Source organism: Zootoca vivipara, chromosome 6, assembly GCF_965207765.1.
Source record: "Zootoca vivipara chromosome 6, rZooViv2.hap1.1, whole genome shotgun sequence".
Taxonomy (NCBI): Eukaryota; Metazoa; Chordata; class Lepidosauria; order Squamata; family Lacertidae; genus Zootoca; species Zootoca vivipara.
In genome coordinates, this window is record NC_142589.1 from 3,922,353 (window position 1) to 3,947,395 (window position 25,043).

General features: G+C 44.9%; 1 protein-coding gene across 1 annotated transcript in view; it reads left to right on the forward strand.

Moving 5' to 3' along the window:
- The window catches only part of SLC4A5 (solute carrier family 4 member 5), an 87,581-nt gene that overhangs the window by 60,962 nt on the left and 1,576 nt on the right, over positions 1 to 25,043 (forward strand). The window contains exons 15-24 of the mRNA XM_088671447.1: positions 7,730 to 7,791; positions 10,271 to 10,471; positions 11,485 to 11,598; positions 13,590 to 13,751; positions 16,119 to 16,297; positions 16,916 to 16,988; positions 17,365 to 17,433; positions 19,048 to 19,221; positions 20,223 to 20,387; positions 24,384 to 24,451. Coding sequence (XP_088527573.1) covers positions 7,730 to 7,791; positions 10,271 to 10,471; positions 11,485 to 11,598; positions 13,590 to 13,751; positions 16,119 to 16,297; positions 16,916 to 16,988; positions 17,365 to 17,433; positions 19,048 to 19,221; positions 20,223 to 20,387; positions 24,384 to 24,451 — 1,267 coding nt within the window. The remainder of the gene's footprint in view (positions 1 to 7,729; positions 7,792 to 10,270; positions 10,472 to 11,484; positions 11,599 to 13,589; positions 13,752 to 16,118; positions 16,298 to 16,915; positions 16,989 to 17,364; positions 17,434 to 19,047; positions 19,222 to 20,222; positions 20,388 to 24,383; positions 24,452 to 25,043) is intronic.

Below are 25,043 nucleotides of genomic sequence, written 5' to 3' on the forward strand. Positions count from 1 at the left end.
GTCCTTGATAGGTGGTGGAGGCTTATGCCCCCACTGCCTATCAAGAAGGGCACCGCAGTTCCAGTTCCCTCGTTGGGGCCCCAGTGAAGCCTCCACTGTCCCGCAATGCCGCCACACCAAGAGGGGTGAGCAGACTTATATGACAATTTAATATCTCATCAGGGAAAAAGAAACCAAATTCTTTTTTTCCAGAGCCATGATGTACTCTTCTCTGACAGTGGCTGTATTGTAGAAGGCTATTTATTTTATTTTATTTTATTTTGTCAACTTGTTAACAGAACATCAGCATGAACTCCCAGGATACAGATTTTAAAAACAGCCTGGAAATTCTTCAGCATTTTAGTGTGAATTTCTCCTAATAAATAAACACACTTTTGTCTGCAGTTTTGAGTAACAAACACATTTTTTACAAACAGCTTCTCCTGATATAATGCACTTTTGTAATTCTCACTAATATATTCATTTTTATACACATATCCCCCTATTATGTGCATTTTTGTAAACACTGTCTGGTTGGAGAACTGTCTTGCAAAATTCATGTAAGTGTGAATTTTGACAGACATCTGAGTTTCAGTTCTCCTATTGTTTTGGAAAGTGCAAATTTGATAGATTCAGCTGAATTGAATTTCTCCCTCATCCCCACTCCTGGGGGGCACCTGCCCATTTGAGCCGCACCAAAACTTGCCATTTCTCAAGTACATATTTGCTCAAAAAGTGCAAAACTTACCTTCATTATATTGAAGGGCAACAGAGTTCTCTGCATAGTAATAACTAAGCAGAAGATGTTAACTCTCAGAAGAAGTGGTATTTGGAACAAAATACATGGAAATTCCGCAGTTAAAAAAAACGATTGAAGTTATTGCATCCTCATATGTGCTCTAGCTCCAACTTGGACTTCTCAGTTACTTGTCTCCATCCTGGACTGGAGGGAAAGACATTCATTTGGGGGGTCACACTCTCCTCTCTGCATTTTTTTCATGCAACGAATTTGCAGTTAGTTACTGGGTTAAACCACAGAGCCTAGGGCTTGCCGATCAGAAGGTCAGTGGTTCAAATCCCCGTGACGGGGTGAGCTCCTGTTGCTCGGTCCCAGCTCCTGCTAACCTAGCAGTTTGAAAGCATGTCAAAGTGCAAGTAGATAAATAGGTACCGCTCTGGTGGGAAGGTAAACGGCATTTTTGTGCACTGCTCTGGTTTCACCAGAAGCAGTTTAGTCATGCTGGCTACATGACCCGTAAGCTGTACGCCGGCTCCGTCGGCCCATAAAGTGAGATGAGCACCGCAACCCCAGAGTCATCTGTGACTGGACCTAATGGTCAGGGGTCCCTTTACCTTTATTCCTGTTGGAGGCACTGGCATCATCTCTCTAGGTTGCTTTTCTGCTGCTAGTTTATCTCATTTCCTTAGCATTCAAACCACATCCTGTCACCCCCACTGAAGGACACATGGCCTCCACATTCCCTAGCCTGATAGTGTTCATTGCTGTTCTAAATTTTCTATAGAATGTGCTCAAATATTATTGACACTTAACTGAGACATCACAGGTCACGGGCAATATAGCTACCCCCACCACCTGTGTTAGTTTTTTGAACTTTAGTTACAAACTTTACTTTGTTGTTGGAACTGTGTGTGGTGGCTCTTTGCTGGCTGTGAAATCTATCAATATTACCCCAGGATTCAGTAAAACTGCAATCCTATACACACTGACTTGGGAGGAAGGAAGGCCTGTTCAATTCAGTGTGACCAGATCTCTTAGTGATCTGCCATAGATGAGAAAAGGATTTCTGACTGTCAATTGTCTATAGCAATTATTTAAAAGCTTTCCCACTTTAAATTAGATTGCTGAAAAATACTGGGGGAAACCAGGCATGGCTTTTTGTACGGAAGGACTTGTGAGCTTGGTTGTGGTACCATAGCTGCCAAGTTTTCCCTTTTCTCGCGAGGAAGCCTATTCAGCATAAGGGAAAATCCCTTTAAAAAAGGGATAACTTGGCAGCTATGTGTGGTACTCATCAAAAATCCTTGGGCTGAGCATGTTCTCGGAGTGAGGAACCTTTTTCCTTAGCACTTAGCATAATTCTGCTCTGCTGAGATGATCATCTTAAAGCGACTCACTTGGATTCTTAAGGGTGAAAGGGGACCTCCAGGTAACTGGGTCCCAGGGTGCTTAGGGCTTTACAGGTCAATGATTGCACCTTAAGTTGGACCCAGAAACAAATGGTCAACCAGTGTTAACTGCTGTAGGGTAGGTGTACTGTGAGCTTGACTGTCTTTGTCCTACTAGTACTCTAGCAACTGCTTTTTGCAGCAATCGAAGTTTCCCAACTGTCACCCTTTAAGGGTAGCCCCACATAAAGAGCAATGCAGTCTGGATGTCACCAGCGCATGAGCTTAGATCCATTGCTCTGAGCAGGACCCGTGGCTGGTGAATCAATGGCAGCTGATCAAAGCTGCTCCTGGCAATCAACATCTCCTGAGCATCTAAGGAGAGAGCCTTATGCTCAAGGTTCATTCTGGCCACTAGAGGTATTACTTATTCTAAGCCCCATACACAGAAGCAACTTCAACTACTTCCTCTGTGTATCACTAAGCCAGCCTTCCTTACCCTGGTGCCCTCCAGATGATTTGGATTACAACTCCCCTTAGCAGGGATGTCAACATGAATAAAATATGGGGGGTCAGGGAAGCCCCATCCTGCATAATCAATCACATAAAGTGGTGCACACATACCGTTTGAATGGCAATGTCCATCAACAGGGGGGGGGGGGGTGCTCAAATATTTTATGGTGGCAAAGGGACCTCAGCCCCTAGGAGTTGACTCCTATGCCCCTTAGCTCCAACCAGCACAGCCATTGGATGCTGAGGCTGATGCAGTTCAAAGCATCTGGAGGGCACCAGGTTGGGGAAGGTTGCATTAAACAGTGCACAAAGCACTTTATTATTCACTAGTGTCATTCAGCCCGTTAAATAAACGGGCGCTAGAACATATGTGAGCGCTGCGCGGAGCACCAAATCGAGAAGCCGGTCTGAAGAGTCAGCGCCCAGCAATGCCATGCTGGATTGAGGAGGCAATGCTCTGTGCGGCGTTGCTGGGCGTTGACTCTGCAGACCGGCTCCTCGATCCGGTGCTCCGTGCAGCGCTCCTGGGTGCTGACCCGGCAGGCCGCTTCCTTGATCCGGCGGCCTGCTGGGTCGGCGCTGATCAGCGCTGCGCGGAGCACCGGATCGAGGAGCCGGTCTGCAGAGTCAGCGCCCAGCAACGCCGCCCGGAGCATTGCCTCCTCAATCCAGCATGGCATTGCTGGGCGCTGACTCTTCAGACCGGCTCCTCGATTTGGTGCTCCGCGCAGCGCTCACATATGTTCTAGCGCCCGTTTAGGGGGAGAGGGGGAGAGCATGCGCACAGGGGGAGAGCAGGCGTGTGTGTGCGTCCAGTCTCTGCATCCAATCCCTGTGTCTGTGGGGCACATGCGCAGTAGCACAAACCCAGGGACACAGGGAATCTGGACGCAGAGACACTTGCACTTTATTATATAGGATTCTTATTGCAATTTTCCATTACTGCAACCAAGTGAGAGAGGGGAGTGGCTTGTCTGAGGTTCCCTAGTCAGCTTCATGACTAAGATTTGGACCTGCTTCTCCCACAAACAAACCCAAAGCTACATTGGCCAGTCTCCTTTCCATGCCTGACTGAAGGCGTGAAGGTGAAGGTAAAATTCCCATTTTACTGCCAAGGTCTCTAGTAGGTTCAGTGATTTCTTAGGAGAGGGGCTTCTGATGTGTGCAGAGACCGCTCTGACCTGAGCCCAGGGACTTCCCCAAACACTTCCATTGGGGGAAGCAGGTCGTAATGGATGTTCCTCTGTGCAGTCTTGCTTTTTCCATTACGATGAGTTGGGCAGTCCACATCCACGAGAGGTTTGTGTGTGCACCAGAGCAAAGCTAAGGTTTTTCACAGGTGCCTTGTCTAAGCCAAAGCAACCTGATGCAGACTGCATTACCAGGTACCAAATAGAATCATGCAGTTGGAAGGGACTCCAAAGGGCCAGTTACTCCAACCCCCTGCAATGTAGGAATCACACCAAAGCAAACATGACAGATGGCCACCCAACCTCTGCTTAAAAACCTCCAAGGAAGGAGAGTCCACAACCTCCCAAGGGAGACCATTCCACTGTCAAACAGCTCTTACTGTCAGAAAGTTTCTCCATATGTTTCGTCAGAATCTCCTTTCTCATAACTTTGAAGCCATTGGTTTGTTTCTATCCTCCAAAGAGGGAGAAAAAAACCTTGCTCCATCTTCCATGTGACAGCCCTTCAGATATTTGAAGGTGGCTACCCTATCTCCTCTTAGTCTCCTCTTTTCTAGGCTAAACATACCCAACTCCTTCAAAAGCTCCTCGTAAGGCTTAGTTTCCAGACTCTGGATCATCTTGGTTGCCCTCCTCTGCACATGTTCTAGCTTTGTCAACATCCTTCTTAAATTGTGGTGGCCAGAATTGGACACAGGGTGATATTTGCAGATAACTGGGTAGTAATGTTATCTGTAAACATAACAACAACATCAACAACAGGGTAGCTGTGGCAATCCCAGATCCATTTCCAGTCATTCAGAAACCATGGATGGGATTCAGTTCTGTGTTAGCTTGTGGGCAAACCAGAAATGGATGCTGAACCATGTTGATACCAGCTTTCTGGTCCCTGACATTGTCTTGTCTGCACCGTAGGATAATTTGGTACATTCTCTTTTTAGCATTTTGCATGTTGTTGATGGTCCTTCCACAGATCAGCTTAATTTTGTTATTTTATGTTTTTACATAAATGGTATCAGAATTAAACTTCTCTCTCCTCTTTAAACTGAGAGTACTTGCTGTAATCGCCCTCTGGTGCTTTTTTTCGTTTCTCTTTTCATTAGTTATGATTTTTTATTACTGTAACTGATTTGTACCATATTTGTCTCTGCTGCACACATCTATTTGGCTGCTTTCAATCTCAAGTGAGTATCATTTTATAAATATTAAAATTATTTAATATTTGATACTCGTTCCTTTTTTGTTATTACTTTCATCACTACTTCTGAATATACACAGCCTACATAAAGCATTTCATGAGCCTTCTCATCCAAACCATTTAAATAATAATAATAATAATACAGCCAATGCTACAGAATTCTTTTAAGTTGGGTAATGAAACAATCACTTTTTAAGCTACTGGAAATCACAAAATATGTCTGGTCCTGGAAAAAACTTGACAGTTGTGGAGAGAAACTTTTTTGTAACCCCATAAAGGAATCTGGAATGAATAGCAGTGATTTTCTCTGTTCTCTTGTTTTGCTTTCCTTCAGCAGTGGAGTGTTATGACCCAATAGTACCAAAAACTCTGATTCTAACCCAGCAATCACTTCTCCTTCATTAACTCCGGTAATGTTGTTCTCCACTGGAAAGATTCATTATCGCTGAGATAATGCAGAGTAACCACAGCTCGGCTTAGTGATGCCGTGATCAAAATCAAACACACATTTCTGCACAAAATTGCTCAGGCTGATAAGAGTTATTTTCAGCCACATGTTTTCCTTTCCCCCACTGTTATCATTCTGGAATCCTGAGCAGAGGTGAATTAAATATTTGTGGTCCCCAAAGCAAGGAGGCTTTCCGAGAAGAGATCCTGGCTGCTTGGGGTCTGATCTCCCTAAACTCAGTGGGGGTGAGAGAGTCCAATGAAGGAGACCTGGGTGAGTGAACCTGCTGCATTTATTGGCCACGCAGCTCCTTCAAGCCACCTGTGACTGACTTCAAGTATTTACCTGACCAAGCTGAAGCAGATAGACCACATCTGTAAAGTAAGGATAATGCTGACTTGTTCTGGACTTCATTACTATTTGCAAAAGCACATCTTTTGAGATCCCCTGGTATGAAATTCTGGAGTAGTATTATAAAGATTGTTTTGGTTTCCGTGCTGCTTATTTGGAATTTCTCTTCATATTTTCCCTGAAAGGTGGCCTGCTTTTTCTCTGTTTTCTTCTGGAAAAGGTGGGTGGGGAAGGATCAAGAGAATCCTCTTTCTTGCAGTGAGAATCCAGGATGGCAGATGAAGAACACTTCCTGAAGAAGATGCTACCCACTGGCCACAAATTTTGGAGGGTGGGTGGGTGTTTTCTATTTGTATTTGCCACAGTGGTGGCCTTCAGTAGGGATTGAGGGATCTGTTAAATTCAGTTTCTCCTGCTTCAAATCTTAAGTTCAGTTCCTATTTCTGCATCATTTTACAATAAAAAAACTACAGAGAAAATTGTATGCATTTTCATGCACGTTTCTCCTAAACAGAGACATTTTTGTACACAATTTTGACCAGTTTTTGTTTTTATAAGGTTCCTTTCACTAATGTGTACATATCTTCTGTTAACATAAGCTTTTTATGCTTGCTTTTTTTTGCAAGCTGCATTGCAAAATTTGCATTGTGAACTGTTTCAGTTCGCAAGCTAGTTTGGGAAGTGTGAGTTAGGTGAATTTGCATCAAAATGTAAACCAAAACAAATTTCTACCCTATCTCTTGTCTTGGGACAATAATTCCAGAATATAAAAGGTTTGTACCAAAGAAGGCAACCTAGCAAAGTACAAAAGTCATATTTATGTGGTATGTTTTTTAATAAAAAGCGAGCCATCTGGTCAGATTTTCCTGCCACTTTCTCCCATCCTTTAACAGGTGAGTATCTTGTCTGTTTTGAACTGCAACCTTCTCAAAATGTGATGCTGTGTGTTCTAATGGGCTGGGCTTCAAATAGTTCTCCAACATGCATGGCACCCCACACCTCGACTTCAGCTTACTGGGAAATCAAGACTGGCCCAAGATTATCCAGTGAGCATCTTGGTTGAGTTGGGATTTGAACTAAGCAGTCTGGTGCCCTCCAGATGTTTTAGACTATAATTCCCACCAGCTCCAGCTAGCATGGCACGAGGTAGATGAAGGCTCAACAATATCACCATCACATTACATTGGCTCTCTGTTGCAAAGGGCTCTATATTTTTGAGATAGTTGCATTTTTGTAGCCAGCCTTGCTTGGCAGCCAGGATGTCTGGAAACAAATGTGGGATCAAATAAGGATCCGTCACTGCCTCTTCCAAGATGGAGAGTTTTCTGTGCAGTTGTAGATCCTGTCCTCCGGATTGATCTGAATTGGACCATTTGCCTCTCAGCCATGCAGTCTCTTGAGCAGCCCTGATACTCTGTAGCTATTAGATAAGGTCAACTGTTTCAATATGCGACCAAAAGACACATTGAGTATCTGGGAGGCATCTAATTCGGCTTTTAGAAGTCACCCCTGAAGCCCAATTGGAAGGCCACACATTATGTTAATCAGGGAGAAGTTTCTGCTGGAGTTAGAACCCAGGGCATTTGTCCTCCAACTTGCCAAACCTCATTCAGGCAGAAAGGCATTTCCTTGTTAAACCACCAACAAGAATCTGTAATTGCATCCCCAAATCTGGTCAGAGTTTTGTCAATGTTTCAAGCTTCATGCCTCATCATGCAACTGACTGGAGATTCTGGATCCCACCCTGGAATTTGTAACTGAATATGGATTGTGCTTCTGCTTTGCCTATAAAATAGTGATTTTTCGAAACAGTTCAAGCCAGTGCAGATAACAATGGCTTGTTAAGCAAGATTTCGTATCTGGAGTGAGACTTTTTCTTTAATATATATATATTTAAAATCTTAACTAACTCCTTTTCTGCAGTGAATACAACATTGTTCAATGCTTCAGTTCCACTGGCCCCAAACAACACTAACATTTCTGTGGTAAGTAGCTGGGATTTATTTTCTACTCTGCCTCCCCTCCCATGAATAATAACTGCTGCTTGCAGCAGTTTACATGTTTTACCTAACTCCATAGACATAGCTGTCAACCCTCCCTTTTTTGTGGGAAACTCCCTTATTCCAAGCCAAAGCTGTCAACCTTCCCTTTTTTTGCTGGAAATTCCCTTATTCCAATGCCGTTTCCCGCTGCTATCCTGGATTGTTAGATATACCCTAGACTGTCCCCGGGACAGGTGAGGCTGCTGATCCCTTATTTTCAAATCCGAAAGTTGAGAGCTATGTCCATAGAGTAGGCAAAACTAGATAAAGCCAGTGGAATTAGGGCTACTTCCATGAAGATAGAACTCTTTGCTTGCATTTATAAAACTTTATTTTCTGACATCTCAGCAATAACCAGGCCAAGTTCAGTGTGTTTCTGTTGGCATTCAATGTCCTGAACAGGTTTGGGCCCAAATATCAGAGTGAGAAGGCCTTCTCCTGCATTGACCTGCTCAGGCACTAAGATCAGAGGAGCAGGCTCTAGTGGGGGGGGGGCAGAAGAGCCTTTTCCGTAGTGGCTCTGTGCCCATGGAATGGCCTCCCTGCTGGCTTCCATCTTTACCCCACGTTTATATTCTGTCATGGATGCTTTAGCTGAGATTCCTGCGTTGCAGGGGGTTGGACTAGATGACCCTTCAGGTCCCTTCCAACTTTACGATTCTATGATTCTATAATTCTTCTGAATGCCAAGTGAAGACATACCTTTTTTGGTCAGGCTTTCAGAGGCTGGTGGTTTGTCATTTGAATGATGATGCTAATTACATTTTAATGTAATTTATGAGAACCATGTTAATGTTTTGCTTACTGTCTTTTTAAAAATCTTGTTGATGGCCCCTGCATCCATTTTTGGTGAAGGCAGGGCCGTCTTAAGCATATCTGGCGCCCTGGAGCCGTGGTGCGAACTATCACTCCGGCGCCCCCGCCCCCCCCCCCGGGTTTCCGAGTGCAGCTATCTGACGGGCGCATCGCGGCTTTCACGGGCACTGCAGCGTGGGCCCCCCCCTGGCGGCCTGGCGCATTGCCCCACCCAGCCTTGTCTTAGAGCCGGCCCTGGGTGAAGGACAGTAAAGAAATCTATTAAGATGTAAACGAATAAAAGAAGGGAGAATTCAGCCATTTCTTTTTCACTTTCTGACCAGTGTTTTCAAAGGACAAGCAAGACATTGGGAACAGCCCTGACACAGCAAAACAAACATGCATATTCTATATCAGATTAAATGCACCCTATATCAGGTGCATTTATCTTATATCAGCGCTGTGGGTCAAACCACAGAGCCTAGGGCTTGCCGATCAGAAGGTCGACGGTTTGAATCCCCGCGACGGGGTGAGCTGCCGTTGCTCGGTCCCAGCTCCTGCCAACCTAGCAGTTTGAAAGCATGTCAAAGTGCAAGTAGATAAATAGGTACCGCTCCGGCAGGAAGGTAAACGGCGTTTCCATGTGCTGCTCTGGTTCGCCAGAAGCAGCTTTGTCATGCTGGCCACATGACCTGGAAGCTGTATACCGGCTCCCTCGGCCAATAGCGCGAGATGAGGGGTCCCTTTACCTTTACCTATATCAGGGTGAATCTACAAACCATGTAGATTAGGCTGAGAAAAAAAGATTTGATTAAGTCCCCACCCCCCAGATGTTTTAGACTACAATGGTCATCAGCCCAAGCTAGGATGGCATAATTAAAATTTCCTATCAACTACAAACGCACCAGGCAGCCAGAGGCAAGCACAGGAGCAAACTCCCTTGAGCACACCTGAGAAGTTGTTTAAATCATAGAACTGTGCTGTGAATCAACCAAAATTTCCAGGTACCCAGTTGAACAATGGTGACTGCTGCCACCCAGTGGGTATTTTGCATTGCTTGAGTTGATTCTTCACTCTTTATCTGCCTTCTAACCCTGCAGCTGCTTTTTTTAATGGGATTTGATAGTGTTATTTCATGGATTACAAATAGCAAAGGAATGGAGTATGATTACTCATATAAATCAGAGCAATCCAAAGTGTTTTTAGATAGGTCAAACTTGTTGAAGAAGGTTGTGAATGTTAATTGTGATAATCTTCAAAATAGCTTTTCTTCCATTTTCAAGACTTTATTATGAAGTTAAAATAATCCAGTAAGAAATATGAAATAAAATAAATAAGAATTAAAACACTGTACAAAGCAAAACAAAAGTTTCAAAAGAACTTTGTGCAACCTTGAAAAACTGTATTACCAGTCAATTCTGCTACTACTAATATTTCATTTTCTAGTATATACTCTACACTTCCCTCTGACAAGCTTTTCAGACAGGATAGTGATTAGGAATGTTAATCTTCTAAATTCAAGAGATTTGTGCCTTTTAAGACTAACAGCATTTTACTTGACAATGAAAACAAATTATTGTTTAGCATCCTTAAAAATACTGTTGTTTGTTTTCTTCCATCCTTCAAGTACAATCCTATTAATGTAACAGCTCTGGACTGGACCCAGCTGAGCAAAAAGGAATGTCTGAAATATGGAGGAAGTCTGGTGGGGAAGTCCTGTAAATTCGTCCCTGACTTGGCCCTCATGTCTTTCATTCTCTTCTTTGGGACTTATTCCATGACTTTGACTCTGAAAAAATTCAAGTTCAGTCGCTACTTTCCTACAAAGGTAAGTAAAGCCACATGTCCTCTCAACTAGCCTTCCCCAAGCTGGTGCCCTCCAGGTGTATTGGACTACAACTTCCATCAGCCCCAGCTAGCGCAGCTGAGATGGCTGGAAGCTGATGGGAATTGTAATTCAAAACATCTGGAGGGCAACAAGTAGGGGAAGACAGCTCTGTACTCCAAAGGCAAAACTTTTCAATCACAAAATGCAAGTTGATCCGCTAGAAATACTACCAGGAAAGTGACCTGCATCCAAGTCTGAATCCAGTGAGCTCTGCAAGGGGGCACAGAACCAGGTCAAAGGGGGGCAATTGATCATAGAAGTGTAGAGTTGGAAGGGATCCCGAGGGCCCAGTGCAGGAATCTTTTTGCCCAACATGGGGCTCAAACCTATGACCCAGAGATTAAGAGTCTCATTAGGAGGAAAACAGTTTGGATCCCCCAAAAAACTATAGGCTACATGCTAATCAGTTCTATCCAACACTCCCCCCCCCCAACTAGATCAAGCTGGGTACAATTGTATTATTTTATTTATTTGCCTGCTCTTCACCCTAAGCAGGGTTACAAACAGTGTAAAACAGCTGCACAAATTTAGTAAGAAAAAGCACTTCCAACTCTAGGAGAAGGCACATTTATGTAGAACAGGCATCCCCAAACTTCGGCCCTCCAGATGTTTTGGACTACAATTCCCATCATCCCTGACCACTGGTCCTGTTAGCTAGGGATCATGGGAGTTGTAGGCCAAAACATCTGGAGGGCCGCAGTTTGGGGATGCCTGATGTAGAAAAAAGGCAATGATTTCTTCTGAGCCAATGGGGTGTGAACCTGAAATAAAATGAGGTGTGAACCAGTTGCTTTAACCAGCCTGAGCTTGAAACCTCTGTGTGTCTGCTCATCTAGCTCCCAGAAGCTGCAAACCTGCAGATGGCTCCCCTTCCTGCTTACCTGCGTGGCAGCAAAAATGATGCCAAGGATCCCTTGCCTTTTCCTTCCAAACCCTGTCTCCTCTTTTTTTAGGTCAGGGCCCTGATTGCTGATTTTTCCATTGTCTTCTCCATCCTGTTCTTCTGTGGAATAGATGCCGGTCTGGGACTGGAAACTCCCAAATTGCATGTGCCCAGTATAATTAAGGTTCGGATTCCCTTGTGGGTTTTGATGTGCTCTTATCTCCTAATGCTCCCCTGCTCCACCCCTTTGCTTGCTTCTTCCAAAAACTTCTATGTGTAGCTTCAAGGTTTTGTTACTGCTTTGTGGTTGGCTGGCCCAGTTACTTGAACAACAACCAACAGTCATAGGGAACTGGTATATCTCAGGAATGGGGGGAACCTCAAGCCAGAGGCAGATTTAGGGCAGCGCAACCACTTCCACACACATGGCGCCAAGCCAAGAGAGACAGCACAGGGTGCCACAACCATGATGGTAGTGCTCATGCAGAACAGAAGGCGAGAGGGCAGGGGTGTCAAATTTGAAAGATCAAGGACTTCCCCTGCTCAAGCCCAGGGTCAAATGCTGTGCCACACAGAGCTCTGCTCAGCCTTTGGGACTCTCATCAGACCACAGCCCCTCTCACTGGGTCACGCCCCTTGCTGGTCCTGCTCTGCACCCTTTTCTTGAATGCTTTTGCCTGGCTGGAATCTGTCTCTGAACTACAGTGATGCTCCTAGCTTGCCTGGAGATATGTGTGTGTCAGAGTTATATACACCTGACTTATTTGTGTGGCTGGAGTGTAGTAGTCATTTGTCACATCTGCTCACTTCTGCCTCCAGTTTCACATTATTATTTTTCTGGAAACACCCACAAAGTTGTCCATGAGAAAATGTGGTTTGCCCATATATATATATATATATATATATAGTACAAACAGATCAGTGTTTGGTCTGAGAGTTGCATGTAGGATTTTCAATGTCTCAGAGAATGCTGAACTTGGAGCATGCAAAGCAAGTTGTGCTTGAAAGGGATTGGGGAGGGCAGAATGATCTGGACCATCAGTCGCCCTAATTCAGACCCCAGTGTGCTGAAAAATGTATTGTAACTAATGTCCATAAATGATGCTTCTCTCTCCCTTCAAAGTAGAATAAGATTTTGTTTGTTTGTTTTAAAACAATTTCTCAACTGAAATCTTTTCTTTCTCTCTTATTGAATGTTCTAACCTGGCCACTTTCTGCTTTCTTTCTGGTTTGTGTTCTCTCCCTTTGCTACTTTTCTAGCTCCGAAAGCTTATTAGTGATTTCTCTATCTTCATGTCCATACTAATGTTTGTTGGTCTTGATTGTCTTTTTGGACTGAATACTCCAAAACTACAAGTGCCTACAGATTTTAAGGTAAAATCAATGAATCAGATCAAAACGCCAACTTGCCCCAACTAGAACTGGATGAATTAGTCAATTTCGTTTCTTTGCAGTTCCATTTTTCTCATGTTAAATTTAGTTCTTCACATTTCCATATCAATTTCAATTTTTAAAGAAGTCCTCATTAAAAATTGTCTGCATTCCTATTTCATTTCAAATACACATTTTAATGCAATCTTGCCCAGTATACACATTTTTGTATGGCAATTTCCCCTAGCATAATACATACCTTTATTCTGTTTTCTTGGCTACCTGCCTTTCTGCCCACACTTTCCCCTAATATGTATATTTCTGTGCATGTTATTTGGTTGGAGAACTGCACTGCTGAATTCAGAAAAAGAAGAATATCCAGGGATAGCTATGTTTTTTGTTCACTTAATTAAATCAAGTATTTTCTTGCCCATGCCCATAGCCCCGGTGCCTCCACCTTCCCCCTGATAAATTTGCACTGAAGTAATCAATTCATTTCAACCTTTCTTATTGTTTGTTTCAATTTGTCTTAAGATACTGTATAGGCCTGCATGGGCCACCTGACATCCCCTCCATCTTGGGCTCCCAGGCTATATGGCTTCCCCTGTCCAGCTACATTTCTGCTTTCCATTTGAGCACTTTTGATGTTGAAATCTGAAGTGAGAGAGAAATTGCCCTCCCACGCAAGGCAGACCTGTGCTGTAAGGCAGCATGCAAGAAATGTAGGGCTCCTCCCGCCAGTCTTGTGTGCCATACTCATAATGTGGTGATAGGTAACCTTCTACCCTTGAACTGCATTTACAGCCCACTCGCTTAGACCGTGGATGGTTTGTGTTCCCATTTGGCAAGAATCCCTGGTGGATCTACTTGGCCAGCGCGCTCCCTGCTCTCTTGGTCACCATCCTGATCTTCATGGACCAGCAAATTACAGCAGTCATAGTGAACAGGAAGGAGCACAAGCTCAGGGTATGCTTTCCTTTCCTTTCCCTGCCTTGCAACTTGGGTGTTCACCAATGCTGAACCCACTGAGAGAGAGAAAACTGTCTGCTGTGAAACCTGGAAGAAGGCATTGATGATGGAGTCATGGTGGGCATGGAGTTCAAAGGCCCGCTCATTTGGAAAAGGAAAGGGATAGGATCAGTATACAAGGCCAGGAACATAGAACTTTGCCTTATCCAAAGTCAGACCATTTGTCCATCCAGCTCAGTATTGTCTATACCAGTGGTTCCCAAATATTTGGGGGCCACTGCCCCCTTGGTTCCATAAACTCATCTCCACTCCCTCCTACCCTATAAAAAGCATTAGTCAGAACAGCAGTTTGCACAACCGACTAAGAAAGATAATAAAATTCATAGATTCAAAGAACTGTAGAGTTGGAAGAAACCCAAAGGGTGATCTTATCCAACCCCCTGCAATGCAGGATTCTTTTGCCCAATGTGAGGCTTGAACCTATGGCCCTGAGATTAGGAGACTCACACTCTAAGAACTGGACTATCCCAGCAATTTTTGTGGAGTCTAGAAGTAGAAGTTGTCAGTGTGGTGTTAAGAGTGCCGGACCAGGGTTTGAATTCCCACCTGGCCATCCTGTAAATCACTGGGTGACCTTTGGGGCCAGTCACTGCCTCTCAGCCTAACCTACTTCACAGGGTTGTCAGGGGGACTAAATGGGCAGGGGGGAAACCATGTGTACCACCTTGAGCTCATTGGAGAAAAGGTGAGATATAAATGCAATGAATAATCTTCCCTTACAATTAATTGTGAAGTTATGCAAAATCCCATTAAAACTATGCAACAACATTGATGGATTGATCCAGTGATGCCAATTTTTCAAAGTCATTTAGACCTCCAGTACCCCTTGGCTCTTAACGCCCCTCTCAGTAATCCCATTGCCCCCAGGGGGCAGTACTGCCCACTTTGGGAAACATTTCCCCTTCTATTAATCTCTTTGATCATTTATCCACAAGCTTGCATAAAGACTCCATGCTCCCCAGGTTTCACACAGGAATCTTTCCCATCCCTGACAGAAAATGGTATGTGAGCAGAAGGGTGCATATGGAATGCTGCTAAGATTTATATAACATAGATTTCAACTTTAATCTGAAAGTTAATCTGAAAATATAAACATACAATTAAAAAATGAGTGAAATTTCTAAAATACAACCCAGGATGAATGTGGGTTAACAATTCATATTCAGTATCATGAATGACAATTGATATTCAGAACCCTGGAGAATGCCCTCGAAATATACATGATCGGGCAGTAGAAAAATGCCTGTTCTCTATCAATCCATTCATCTCCAGGCTTCCCTTGCATGCAGAATTATTTGGTGGAACAATTGGTCAGCTCACCGTATCTGTTTAGATCAGTCAAATGTTTACTTCTGGCAACAACTCTGTAATTTCTTTCTTTATTGGCTGCTGTGGAAGACCCCTTGTGGGTTGAAATGCCCGTAGCCTGCAGCATTCATTTTATTATTGCTGTGTTTATAATTATTAGGGGCGCAGGTGGCGCTGTGGTCTAAATCACTGAGCCTCTTGGGCTTGCCGATCAGAAGGTCAATGGTTCAAATCCCTGTGACGGAGTGAGCTCCCGTTGCTCTGTCCCAGCTTCTGCCAACTTAGCAGTTTGAAAGCATGCCAGTGCAAGTAGATAAATGGGTACTGCTGTGGCGGGAAGGTAAATGGTGTTTCATTGCGCTTTGGTTTCTGTCACAGTGTTCGATTGCGCCAGAAGCGGTTTAGTCCTGCTGGCCACATGACCCGGAAAACTGTCTGTGGACAAACACCGGCTCCCTCAGCCTGAAAGCTAGATGAGCGCCACAACACCATAGTCGCTTTTGACTGGACTTAACTGCCCAGGGGTCCTTTACCTTTTTACCTTTTACCTTATAATTATTTCATTCATTGTTTATGTATCTTTAAATGTTGGGGAAGATTAAACTTGAATTCTATTTTATATCAATTTTAATAGCAATCCATACATTTTCTTTTGCTCCAGCCCAATTTTGTGGCTTAGCTGACCCTTTAGAGGTCCCTGTTGTGTGTCCTGTGTATTGTTCCCAGCTTTACCTTGAGATGCTGGAGATTAAACTTTCTGTATTCAAAACAGATGCTCTGCCACTTTGCTGCAGACAGGAGTTATCACAGCTCTTTTTCCCCATTGTTATACCTGACCATACTTCTGGCTTAATCCTTAATCTTCGATTTCTCTAGTTTTTCAGACAGATAAGTTGGCACAAATGCTTTTAATGTGTCAGTTATATTGAGACCTTCTTTGGCTAAAAGGGTAGAATCCAGTTCCTTCTATGAAAACAGTGTGCCCTTTTGTTTCAGAAAGCTGCTGGCTATCACCTGGACCTCTTTTGGGTGGGCGTCCTTATGGCGATCTGTTCATTCATGGGGCTACCATGGTATGTAGCAGCCACAGTCATTTCCATCGCACACATTGACAGCTTAAAGATGGAGACAGAGACCAGTGCACCAGGAGAGCAGCCTCAGTTCCTGGGAGTGAGGTGAGGCTTCCTTGAACTGACCTGTAAATAGAAGCGCAATGTAACAGTGTTCTACATAAATTCCTCCTTGACCATGTGGGTTTTGGGGGAGCATATTATTATAGCAGGCCTGTTACACATCTTGCAGTTCACCAGACTGTGTTTCTGGCTGCCTCCTGTTCACCTTGCATAGATCTCAGTTCAATGGTCCTGTTATGCCAGTGGCCACTAAACCTGGCCTGCCATCAGCATAATGTAAGCAGAATCCTATGCAGTTCTGCCATTCGAGTCAACAGTACAACAATGTCTGTCTGTTTGTTTGTTTGTTTGTTTGTTTGTTTGCTTGCTTGTTTGTTTGTTACTAAATTTGTAGATCACTTCTCAGCCATACACCAACAGGCACTCTTAACTGTGCTTATGCTAGGCATGGGAAGAACCGGTCCATGCACAGTGATGACCTCTAGTAGAGCATCACAAGAGTTTTAGGCTGTATCCTGTGCACACTTACCTGTAGGTAAGCTCCACTGAATGCTGTCCAAGTCAACATTCATGGGGCTGTGCTGTAGATTATGGTGAACCACAAACAGAGAATGTGGTAACAGTTGAATCCTCAATTTCACTGCTTCTGTTCTTTTTCAGGGAGCAGAGAGTCACGGGAATCGTTGTCTTTGTTCTGACTGGGATATCTGTCTTCCTGGCTCCTATTCTAAAGGTAACACATTCCAGAGATTTTTGTCATCATCTTAGGCATAGGCTTAGCATGTGGTTTCTTATTTTTATCCAAAACTTTGGCCCAATCGGAACATCTACATCAGATTAATTTCAGTTCAACCATATATATATATATATATATATATATATATATATATATATATATATATACATACTTACTCAGATATAAATCCTGCCATGTTCAAAAGATCTTACTCACAAGTGAGCATTCATAGTGTTGCAGCCTTCAGTGACTCATCATTGAAAAGGTAGATTACTCGAGGGAACATGCCTTAGCAGCCCTTGCAATAGCATTTGTGGAGATGTCTGATAAAGAGGAAGCCTCACCTGCCTTCTCTCTCTCTCTCTCTCCATAGTACATCCCAATGCCTGTGCTCTATGGAGTCTTCCTCTACATGGGAGTGGCCTCGCTAAATGGCATCCAGGTAGGAATGTGAATTGTTCTGGCAACTTCATAATGATTTTGGCAATCACCACCTATATCTACCCACTCAGGTTATTGCGTAAGTGGCCAGGTTTCTACTCAGCAATGGGATAGTTTGCTCAGAAAGGTGTAGGCTACGTTTCTGCAGGGTTTTGTGGGCAAGGTACCATCCACAGGCCCACCTGCTTCAGGGAGCCCATCTCCTTACTGCACCAAGCCCAGGGGATCCTTGTCCGTGGGGCTGCAGCTGAGGTGCAGGTGAACTATTGATGCCAGCCCCACTATCAAGCTGCCAGGGACTGGCTGGGTGGGGAGGAGTTGGGGGAGGCACCAGCTGGCGAATCCCCTAGGGAAGCCCAGAGGACAAAGGTCTGGGGATGGTGGTGGGGCACTGAGGACAGTCAGAAGACAAAGGAGGGGAGGAATGGTAGGCTGCTGAAGAAGCAACAGGCGTGAGCGAGCGAGAGGGAAGAGCCAAGGGCAGACAGTGGTTCAGACTCTGGGCGGGAAGCTTCCCAGGAGCTTGCCTGTCTTGCTGTATTAGGCTCCCCTCCCCCCCCCCGTTACCTCCAAGAACACGTAGAGCTATGCATTAGGGCTGGGTGATATCTGCTTTCCAATATAGTAATAAGCAGCCAGCTAAACTTCATGATATGGTGGTACAGTTGTACCTCTTCTTGCAAACGCTTCACGCTGCGTTTTTTCGGGATAAGAACGCAGCAAACCTGAAAGTGTTTACTTCCAGGTTTCGCAGCGCACGCATGGGCAGAAGCATTCTGCGCGGTTCACGCATGCGCAGAAGTGCTCTATCACGCTTTGCACATGTGCAGAAGCACCAGTCTGGTTACGGACTTTTTGGGGTGCAAACAGCACCCCAGAACAGATCGTGTCCGCAACCAGAGGTACCACTGTATATTACAAAGTCGGAAAGGAGGCAGGGAGGAAGAAGGCAGTTGCCGGCCATGGAGATGATTAGCCTCACAGTCCGCAGCTTCTGCCTCTTCCTGAAAAGGCCAAGCGGGCAAAGTTCCCTCCCACCATAGCTTACATCTGTGTTGGCAGCCTCTGGAGGAGGAGTGGTTTTAGGGAGAAGCGGGAAGCAGGAACCATCAGTCCTGGCAACTGTGCTGCTCCTGCCTTGAGGGTTCCCTGTGTTTCCTTGAATAAAGAATTAAGCTTCCTGGTCATTTCTGCATTTGAGTGCTGACCTGCATCTGAGCCAGCCCTGACAGCAGCCCACAGAAAATGGACTTTATAAAATTCTGTGCTTAGCACAGATCCTTGTACAGTGGTACCTCCAGTTACAAACTTGATTTGTTCCAGAGGTCCGTTCTTAAGCCAAAACCGTTCTTAACATGAGGCGAGCTTTCGCTAATGGGGCCTCCCGCTGCTGCCGCATGACTTCCGCTTGCAAAGTTCGCAACTCGGGGTTAGCGAACTTCTGGGTTAGCGGAGCTCATTACCCGAAGGAGGACGGTACGTAACCCGAGGTTCCACTGTACATTGTTCGCATTTAACAAAACCCTCAATGATTGCTTCAACATCTTTGCCCCTCCTCTTCACTGGCCACCCCCCAGAACTAGTCTTCATGCCTTCCTTCCGTTTCCTTGAACAGTTTTGGGATCGCTGCAAGCTCTTCCTGATGCCAGCCAAACACCAGCCTGATTACGTCTACCTAAGGCATGTCCCCCTCCGGCGAATCCACCTGTTCACCATGGTTCAGATTGTCTGCCTGGCTGTTCTCTGGATCCTGAAATCCACTGTGGCAGCCATAATCTTCCCTGTGATGGTAGGCAGCTATGTTCACTGTTGTCTCCTGTTCTAGGGCCCACTGGGAGAAGGTTCTGGGATGTGCACATCCACCCACAAAGCCAATGATCTGTTGCCCAAAATGTGTCTTATTCAGATTTCTTTTGTTACTAAAGAAAGCAACTTTCCCAGGATTTTGACTCACTTATAGTGTAAAAATATTATGGAAAATATGGTTTGATATAAAAATTGGAGTATGGCTGAATATGCAGCTGTAGATGTTTAAAATGAAGACCCCATGGAGGGGATGGGGGGAAGTCTCGAGATTCAGAGAATCTCTTTACAGTATATGGATTTGTTATTTTACAGTTTGTGTTCATTTACAAAACCAATAAAAGTTATTGCATAAAAAAGAAAGCAACTTTCCCCAGCCTGGTGCCCTTCAGATATTTTGGGCTACAACTCCGAACAGCCCCAGCCAGCACTGGTGGGAGTTGTAGACCAAACCAGGACTCCAGGTTGTTGGATGAAATTAAGCAGTGAATGCCAACTTCTGTCCAGAGAGAGAAATATATATCTGTTTCTGTGGGATGGGAAGCAGTTAATCTGTAGACCATCTCTTTGTCTGAGTCAGGGTGCAAAAGAGAAATGGTTCCACCTAAGAGCTGGAAAGTGCCAGGCCCAAACCCAGCCTTTCCGTGCCTTCCACATGTGAAACTTTGAGCAAGGAGTAAGAAACATGAATGAACTCCCACTCCAAATTGCATCACCTCCAAAGAATTTGGCCTGCCAGTATCAGGGCCAGGAGTTCTCCTCTTGCTGCTGCTTCTACACCAACCCAGGTCTGCCACAGAATCAGCCCCTGCAAGGAATCAACCTGTAACCCACTGAAATTTGATCTCATTCATTGCACTTTGAGTACTTGGATTCTAAACAACTCATAGTCTTCATGCTAGATTATTTGAGCCTTGTCTTGGTGAGTTTTTGTTTTCCTTTCTTTCTCTCTCTTTCTCTTTTTTTCCCCTCTCTCTCTCCTTTTAGATTTTAGCCTTGATTTTAGTCCGGAAGATGCTAGACCTTGTCTTTTCCCAACATGACCTCGCATGGATTGATAACATCATCCCTGAAAAGGATAAGAAGAAGGAGGAGGACAAGAAGAAGAAAAAGAAGAAAGGCAACAAAGGGGAGGATGATAGCAGTGACGAGGTGTGTCCGTGACGCTTGGGGGCAGTGTGGTGGGACATGTTTCTTTCTTGCCAGCCAGACCCATTTAATCCATGGGTAGGCAACCTAAGGCCCGGGGGCCAGATCTGGCCCAATTGCCTTCTAAATCCGGCCCACGGACAGTCCAGGAATCAGCGTGTTCTTACATGAGTAGAATGTGTCCTTTTATTTAAAATGCATCTCTGGGTTATTTGTGGGGCATAGGAATTCGTTCATTGTTTTTTTCAAAATATAGTCGGGCCCCCACAAGGTCTGAGGGACAGTGGACCGGCCCCCTGCTGAAAATGTTTGCTGACCCCTGCATTAAATGGTCTGCATTGGCACTCGTTAAAGTCAACGCAAGGAGCAGTTCTTCTCTGAAAAGAAGCATTACGGAGGGCCTACCTCTTTGTACCATTTGAGATCCATTGCCACATATATAGTATTTCCACATAAGAAAGTGCTTCTTCACTCAGTGCAGAGCTAAATCATGGAACTTGCTCCTACAGGATGGCCTCCGATTTGGATGGCTTTAAAAGAAGGTTAGACAAATTCCTGGAGGAGAGGGCTATCAATGGTTACTAGCCAGGATGGCTCTGCTCTGCCTCCACAACTGGCGGCTCTTGCTCTTGTGCTCAGGTCCTGTTTCCGGGTTTCCCACAGGTATGTGGCTGGCTGCTGTGAGAACAGGGTGCTGGACTAGATGGGCCCACTTTGGCCTGATCCAGCAGGCTCTTCTGATGTTCTTAAGCACCAGAAACTAAAGCAATGCAAGTTCAAAGACCTGGTGTACATCTAGTATGTTTAAATGTATGCTATTTAACTTTTTTTAAAAGAAAGAATATTTCAACAATTTAATACACATGACAATTGAGTGCCCCAGCAATGAATTGCTTACCAAGTTTGTTGAGGTTTTTTTTTTACTTAGTTTGTTTTTGAGTGACTAAAATTTTCAAACTGAAACAACATTACTACAGTCCCTGTGAAAGAGTTTTAATTTATTATGAGAAGTGCTTTGGAAAAGCCATGGTAACTTGGCTGATTTTCTGCCCAGCCTCTAATATGAATCTGAGTCTACCTTGTGGAGGATGCGATGTACAGTATTCCAAATACTCAGATTGTATGTGTTTTCCTTTGGGTTGGGTGTTGTGTCTGCCCTGAACCTGGACTTGTTCACTGTCTCTCTTTCCCCTTTTCTCCCAGCCCAAGCTCCCCAGTCCCTCTGTCATAACCATCCCACTGGACCCTGTCCCATCTGAACCCCAAAACAGTATGCATTGCATTTCCAGTAAGTAACATGCTCACACTCTGTCAGATATTTAATTAACAGCTAACTCAGCAACTTAAAAACCTTTGGACATGATTGTCCAGAAACACAAGAGCCACTGAACTGAACTGGAACTGGCCAAGAAGAGGAGAAGGCCTGTCTTCTTGCATATTTCCCCTTCATTTCAGTGGGGCTTTATCTTTTGTTGGTTACTAATCACACTAACCCATGGTGAGAATGAGACATAACTTGAGTTCACGTTGCAGCTTGAAGTAATGTGTGCATGTTTGCAGGGTGGGGATAAGGAGACAGACGGAGCATTTGGGTGCTTTTAGGGTATTCTCTGCCCCCAGTTCTTCAAACCCCCCCCCCCCGGTGCAGTTAATTTTCTAGTTTGCCTCTCAGTTTATTGACTTGCAGGAGGAGGGTCCTTTAGGAGGGTCCTTTAGACCATGGGTTCAACTCATTCCCCACCAGCAACAAGGTTCTGAGGCCATGATCATAGAATCACAGAATTGTAGAGTTGGAAGGGACCTCCAATGGAGAGACCACCACATTCCAAAGTAGTCCATTCCACTGTCAAACAGCTCTTGCCATCACAAAATCTTTCCTAATGTTTAGACAGAATCTCCTTTCTCGTCACTTGAATCCTTTGGTTTGAGGTTTGCACTCTGGAGCAGCAGAAAACAAGTTTGTTCCATCTTCCTTTTGTTATTTGAAGATGGCTGTCATTTCACCTCTCCGTCTCCTCTTCTCCAGGCTAAACATACATCCAGCTCACATGATGGTGCAGTAGGGCTCTGCAGAGGCACCACTTTAAGGCCTCTGGCTGGATCTAAGCACTTGGAACACACCCAGTGATACTCCAGGTTGCCATTTAGAGATTGCAGTTTGGAGATATTATGAGCATTTAGCTGGCTCACAGTGATCCTAGGGATGTTCAGGATTTCGAGAACAACTTTAAATCTCTTGTTGCTGACACTGGATACAATCTTTCTTGCCACAAAACTATCCTGGGCTGCCTCCAGGCAGAAGATACTGCAAATGGGGTCATTTGAATATCACTAATGGGTACTGAGGAACATTTTAAAATGGGAAGGGGAAAAAACTTATCAGATTTTCCATGAAACGAGTAAATTCATATTAAATAGAGGGAAATACAGGCTGTGACATTATGATGCCAGCGATGTAATGTGGAACCTGTAGGCTGCTTACATGAATCAGCAGCACCAATCGCACACTAAACTCCTGTGCAGGCTGTAATGCAAATAGGTTTTGTGGCTTTATCTCAGGAGGACTTCATAGGTGCATTTTGCAGCCTATCCTGGGTAATACTGATGGCCAGTCCTTTGTTTCTAGTTGCAGGAAATGAAGTTCTGCACTACAACACTTTTCAGAAGACTATTGTCCAGTTCCTCAGCAGTAAATCCATCAGCTGGGCAGAGCTTTGTTTCTCTTGGGGAGGCAAAGAGGCATTTGAAACCCATTGGGAGGGAAAGCTTGGAAGTGGGAGAGGCAGTGGATGGTGGAGAAAGAGGTGCACTCTGCCTGGAACAGCCTTTCCAGCTCTCATCCTGCTCTCTTCCTGACAGTAAGAGCTGTTTGGCAGTGGAACTTGCTGCCAAGGAGTGTGGTGGAGTCTCCTTCTTTGGAGGTCTTTAAGCAGAGGCTTGACAGGCATATGCCAAGAATGCTTTGATAGTGTTTCCTGCTTGGCAGGGGGTTGGACTGGATGGCCCTTGTGGTCTCTTCCAACTCTATGATTCTATGCTCTTGGGTGGAATACATAGTGTTAGGCCCTTATGCACTTGAAAGGATTTGGGGGAGGATCCTGAGCTGTGGCCAGTAAATCACCCACCAGCCACCCTATGAGCCTTTTTGGAAAGGGCAGGTTGATAAACCCAGTGCAAAAACCGACGCGCTGCCTCTCTGAGATGAGCAGAAGAGCATTCAGAAGAGCCATGGTGAAGAGTGTTCTGGATTACTCAGGACTCGTCAATGCCTGTCTTCCGTACGATGCCTATGTCTGATATACACACTTCACTTTTTTCCTGCAAGAAGGCTCCAGTTCAGTGGAGTCACCAGAGGCCGCCCTACCATGAGCAAGGTGAGAGGCAGCAGATTTTGGATGCTGTTACCGGTGGCAGCAGAGTGGGTGTCTAACCAGTGTGGTGCTTTGAGGGCAAAGTCTGCCCAACAGTCCAGCAGCTGCCAGTAGTCCCGTTGAGAGGGGTGGGAGCTGGGGCAGAGCAGCAGGGGGCCGCACTCACTTCAGTTGGGCTTGCACAGGTGGATTGCTTGTGCCCCATGTTAATTTCTGGAAGTGGGGGTGCCAGCAGGGGCCCAGAGGTCATGAGCTCCCAGAAATCTCATGGTGTGTCATGTTCTCACTCCCAGAGCCAGAGGGGTGGGGTGGGGCTTTTGCATTTTGGGGTGGCTTCAAGCCACTGCTGGTAAAAGACTATTGGAAGAACACAGTTCTACTAAAATTGGTTCAGGGCAGGGCCGGGTATACAAATTTCATTCAATCCAAAATCCTTTTCCACTAAACAGTTCCTTCCAAGAAAGTGGTCAGTGATGGATGGAGGCACCTTGGGATGGGTGATGAGAACTTGGTTGCAAACAAGCCGAGCCTTTCCTTCTGCAGCTCTTCCTCCTCTCTCTTGCTCATGTCATGCTTTCCTCCTCCCCTGCCTTGAAACAGTTTCATAGCCATCTCTGTTTCTCTGCAGGAAAGAAGTCTTCCAGCTGCAGCTTTGCGTTCTGATACATCTCCTAACGGGTCAGACCTGGATCGCAGGTAAACAACACACTTGGTCAGCTGATAGTCTTCCTACTTTAACGTAAGGAAATGCAAACAGAGAATCCTCCAGATCTGGCGAGCAGAAAGCAGAAGAAGATGAGGATAGAAGGGGCAGTGCTGTTTTTCTAGAAAAAGATTTACTGTAACTCAGCATGAACACCACCTTTGTTCTCTTGTAATGGCAATGGCTGAGTTCTGGTGAGTTCCAATGAGGGGGGAAATCCCTGATAAAGGGGAATTAAGAATAGGAAGATTATTAATTATAAAGGAGGTAGCAATTAAATGCCTCATTGCTATACCCCTTTTCAATTTGCAAAGGGTTTTGCCATCTCTTACTTACTTTGCATAGGCAAACTCAGCCCTCCAGATGTTTTGGGACTACAACTCCCATCATCCCTGACCACTGGTCCTGTTAGCTAGGGATGATGGGAACTGTAGTCCCAAAACATCTGGAGGGCCAAGTTTGCCTATGCCTGCCCTACAATGTTAAGCAGTCATGGCACTGATTTACACAATGAAATGTGTAAATTTGAAACAGCACACAAATTGGAGAGCAATTCATCCAGGTGAACATGTCCAAGTGGGGATT